The 767-nt window shown below is 33.9% G+C and overlaps 1 protein-coding gene across 4 annotated transcripts in view; it reads left to right on the top strand.

Annotated features, from left to right (window-relative positions):
* The window catches only part of grid2ipb (glutamate receptor, ionotropic, delta 2 (Grid2) interacting protein, b), a 40,689-nt gene that overhangs the window by 28,019 nt on the left and 11,903 nt on the right, over window positions 1-767 (top strand). For 2 of the 4 annotated variants that reach the window (XM_046069280.1, XM_046069283.1), the window contains exon 16: window positions 679-723. The exons of the other annotated variants lie outside the window; for them this stretch is intronic. In XM_046069280.1, coding sequence (XP_045925236.1) covers window positions 679-723 — 45 coding nt within the window. The remainder of the gene's footprint in view (window positions 1-678; window positions 724-767) is intronic. 4 annotated transcript variants of the gene reach the window in all.

Raw genomic sequence — 767 nt, 5'->3', positions numbered from 1 at the left:
AACTAGCTAACTAAACTAGCTCCTTATGTTGTCTTCCCATCCCTGAGGTATTATAACTTTATCCCATTCAAAATGTAATAGGCTGTGTTCCCATTTCATTTAGTTATTCCCCAAAAAGCTTTAAGGAAAGGGGGTGACACCTAGAATGCGGCTAACTCTTCCAGACATCAATTCAGCAAAAGGAATAACTAGAAACACACAGTTCATGTAAGTTCTCATGAGGCTAGGAATAATATGGATAATAATTATTATTTCAATTTAAAATTTAAAGGTGCTATATATATATGCTATTTTTACCTCCAAATAAGTCATTTTAAATTGTGAATTGTAATATCTTACTATAATTGCTGTAAACAAGTGAGATTGGGAATAAAGTGATGGCCAGTCTGACCCAGTTGCACATATTTTACAATGCAGTGTAGAAGCAAGTAGTGACTGTAATGGTCTTGTTTGTTTGTGGTAAATAATACTAATGTCTCTCAGTTAATGTCGTACTACTTTTTTTGATGCTAAAATGTGACATTATTTACAGACAATCCTGCTGTTGTGCATTTGCTTGTTATTATCAAATAATAAGCAAATTCACATTTGACTGAAGTCATTACGTTGTAGTGTTGCATGTTTACATTAGAGCAGCTCTAATGTACGCTACAATGAACACTTGTGTCACATGAACAGATATATCAAGGTGGTTGTCATGGTTTCAGAAGAAGAGGGGTGCCTGTAAGTAAAACATGATACTCGGTTATACAGTAGAGTCTAATTTT

This window comes from Micropterus dolomieu, linkage group LG14, assembly GCF_021292245.1.
Source record: "Micropterus dolomieu isolate WLL.071019.BEF.003 ecotype Adirondacks linkage group LG14, ASM2129224v1, whole genome shotgun sequence".
Classification (NCBI taxonomy): domain Eukaryota; kingdom Metazoa; phylum Chordata; class Actinopteri; order Centrarchiformes; family Centrarchidae; genus Micropterus; species Micropterus dolomieu.
Note: the sequence above shows the minus strand (reverse complement) of the source record. Positions and strands in the feature narration are given on the sequence as shown.